This window comes from Gadus macrocephalus, chromosome 18 (genome assembly GCF_031168955.1).
Source record: "Gadus macrocephalus chromosome 18, ASM3116895v1".
NCBI lineage: Eukaryota > Metazoa > Chordata > Actinopteri > Gadiformes > Gadidae > Gadus > Gadus macrocephalus.
The window spans coordinates 5131881-5135569 of NC_082399.1; the positions used below are offsets into that span (position 1 = coordinate 5131881).

The 3689-nt window shown below is 40.2% G+C and overlaps 1 protein-coding gene across 1 annotated transcript in view; it reads left to right on the forward strand.

Moving 5' to 3' along the window:
• The window catches only part of LOC132446474 (caveolae-associated protein 1-like), an 18986-nt gene extending 16865 nt beyond the window's left edge, over nt 1-2121 (forward strand). The window contains exon 3 of the mRNA XM_060036791.1: nt 1-2121. This exon is cut by the window's left edge and continues 775 nt beyond it. Coding sequence (XP_059892774.1) covers nt 1-74 — 74 coding nt within the window. The 3' untranslated portion in view covers nt 75-2121.
• The last annotated feature ends 1568 nt before the right edge of the window (nt 2122-3689 follow it).

A 3689-nucleotide genomic window follows, 5' to 3' on the forward strand; every position in this document is an offset into this window, starting at 1 on the left:
CGGAGGAAGATGAGGATCTGGATGAAGACGAAGAGGAGGTCACACAGGACAACAAGGATCTAGACAGTGATTAGAAAAACATGGAGAATGCTGCGACGGAATGGAGGAAGTTTGGTTGGGAGAGGAAAAGGGGGGAGCCAAGACCAAAACAACGTTCTTCACACCAGCCTGAAGTAATATAAAAGAAAGAAATATTTCCCTTGAGGCCATGTGTTCATTAAGGTGTTCCACGATGGCTAATTACGTAGTAGGTGGTTTAACAATATCGTAAAGTTCAAACAATCGGCCCTTTGAAATGTACCAGAACAAACTCAGGGTTTTGTCATTTGAAGGCAGAAAAAAACAGGTTTAGACTTGTGTCCTGTATCCGGTATCGTTTCTTGAGATGCAGGAAACAGGCGGGCAAGGGGAATGAATTGGCATCAGAAAAATGTAGCCCCATCCCTCCGCGAAATAGGTCAAAACACGGAATAAACAAAGCAAAAAATGGTGAATAGAATTGTTGTAGACTTCTTTCATCTTTTTTATTTTCGTATTTAGAGCTCACACGGAATATAACCAGCAACTGCACTGGGGTTGCAGCTTGCCCGGTCATCGCATTATGATAATTTTCAATATGCTAATTATTCATGCTCATGTCCATTCATTTGCATATACTTTGAAGATGTTACATATCACTCACACACAAATATTGTTTAAACTCCCTATTATTCAAGTTCAATGATCACCAATAGATTACTGCGACTAGCTTGCTCAGAATTCTGCTTAGCTTTGTTTATTTCTGTTTAATCTATTACGATTCGTAAGAGTCCATTAGCGTTCAGCGTAGTTTGTTGTACATCTATGTTTTTGCTTGTGATCGTTTTGTATAATTCCTATGTCATCTTTCCATCGTTGCGAGACTGTGTTCTGTCATCCTTGAAATAGGCCTACATCAAAGTATTGTTTTTATCAAAACAATCCTGTAAACATTTCCTCGTTGTGTTTTCAAGAAATAACAAGTAACAAGATCTTACAAATGGGCCTGCTATAGTTTATTCAAAGGAAGGTCTGAGGCGCTGTGTTGTGAAAACAGCAATGGACTGTCACACCATTGTGTTCTACATGTTATTGTTTTCTCCTGGCATCATGTGATGTTCAGACCGTATAAGGCTTTTACTGTAAGAACTGTTAGTACTCGTTAGTAAGTTGATGGTGGTATACATTCAAAATAAGGAGTTTCAAATGGTTTTCCTAAATTATTATTTTTTAACTGATTATTGTGAACTTTTCATTAGACTACCATTTAAACATGGTTGCCTGGGCCTACTCAATGAGATAAGGAGCTATGAAGTGACATTCTTACGTCAAACTGTATCTGACAACAGTGTCCAGTAGTGCTATACTGACACCTAGCGGCAGCATCCATTTGTGCTATACTGACGCCTAGCGACAGTTTATTGCACACACTCCACCCTTTGTCGAGGCTATTTCAATGTATTAAACAAAAACCCGTTTGTTCTTCAAACTTTTCCTTTTTTTTTTTTATATAATGTGAATCACATCATGCTCTGTTAAAGAAATTACAATGTTTGCTTGTGTGCTGTTTTTCAAAATCCGACCATCGAAATGCTTAAAGGTGACATATTATACCAACAGGTGTGAGTGTGATTAGCCTTTACAAGCCGTTTTGAATAGCTTCCTCTTCTGACATCACAAGTGGGCGTGTCCTAGATGTATGACGGATAGATGAGCAACTTTGCTGCAGTACACTGGGTAGGCTGGTAGACTGATCTATCCAGCACACATCTAGGTGGACACGCCCACTTGTGATGTCAGAGCAGGAAGCTTTTCAAAACGCTTGTAATGGCTAATCACACTCATACCTGGTGGTATAACATGTCACCTATAAATAATTGCGTTCACACATCACAGTATAGTCATTTATTATTAATCTGCAGATGCATATAAACTAGGCCTATTAGTTTGAACGTTTCATTGTTAAGCCTAAATCAGGCCGATATGTCGATCAAAAAAATTATTGTATGCCCGGTTTCTCTTTGCTTCCTACACAATGTTAACTGATTTATGTCAATGTTTCGCCTAACCACTAATGTTTAATAAAAGCTTATGGATGACAAATGCAGTGTCTTCTTTCTCAGTTCCAATTGCAGGACAGGATGCAGCATATCCAATGCTGGAGAAAGTGCTTGAGATGATGGCATCTGCTGTGAGGCGGTTGGGAAGCAGCACTCTCCTCTACAAAGCAATCGCTCAATCAATATTACAGGCAAATTACAAAGTAGTGTACCCTGCCTGGCAACATAATAAATCTAAATGCTGCTAGATCTGTCACATTAAAAATAAATGGCAGATTGATTTAAAATGAATGCCGCTTTTTAGAAGTGTATCTGCTTGGACTTTATAACATTAAACATAGCATAACAGTATACGATTAAAACTGATAATTTCCAGATCAAGAGAATGGCCAAAGCTTTGTCTCATATTTCAGTCAAGCGTTTATTTATTTTTCGTTTCTCGCTCATTGGCCCCTGCACGTACCCAGTGGCTGTTGTAGGGCAATGTTATGCAGCCAACAGGTCCCCCTAGTGGGAACGGATTGGTATGTACTTGTGTGGTCAACGCGCCTCAGTTCTGTTATGTGCACAGCCGGTTAATACACGTTGCTGAGAGATACAGCCCTACTCCGTCTGTGACCTATGCACCTTCACTTGTAACAGTGCCCATATTGCCGTATGGTTGATTCGGGATAGCAGAGAGTGGACAGATGTAGGCTATAAATGCTTTTGACGCTTTGGTTGTGCTTCTCTCGTCATCACACAGGACGTCATTGTACACGACATACAGTGGAAGATAAAGATAACGTCCAATGAAGATACAGACAGGATGCGGTCGGATATTGCTTAGGAAGTGCCCTGAGTGAATTGACCGGAATTATATAAGTGGCATCCATAGATAGAGTCGTCTTTGCAGCAAGAAATAGGCTACTAAAGCCACAAACGATCAACATGACCAACAATAAATGTTCATGCAATCATGCTAATTGGAATAAATGTCCATAAATATGGTTGGACAGGAGTGTGAGCGTGAGCAACCATTCTCTATGTGACAACTATTTCGTTTCACTTTTGTGACTGGGAGCCTTTATTATTATATTAGTATAATCACATATTTCAACCTTTGTAATTAAGGTGCATTTTTCACCGAGTTGTCCACGTTTATACAGCCTGCATGAAACAACGCGGTAAGAACGCAAGGGCCAAAATATCCTAGATACTCTTTCAGTAGTCCATCTTCGAAACATAGTTTCATCATCGCCAACCACCAGAGTCGCCCTGGGTAGTTTATTTTAGTTTTCCCGGTGGTGTGGGACAGAGTTGGCGGAAATGAGCAGCAATAATCTTTTGCTGCTCTTGACTCTTCACCAGGCTTTCTCATGTCAACACGGACGCCTGGAGCAGGATGATCCAAATGAACGTTATTCGCGAGAGAGGGCGGGACTTTCAGTTACATGGGGGAGAACGAGCGCCGGGGTTTATGTTTAAATATTGCTTCGGAAAATTCCATACATATATATTCTCCTTGACTTGAATGTTGTTGATATTGTCATTATTATTTCATTTCCGTGGACTAATAAAGCACGTATACAGCGCAATGGAAGCAGTAGACCGGAAAACGCATAGCAGTAG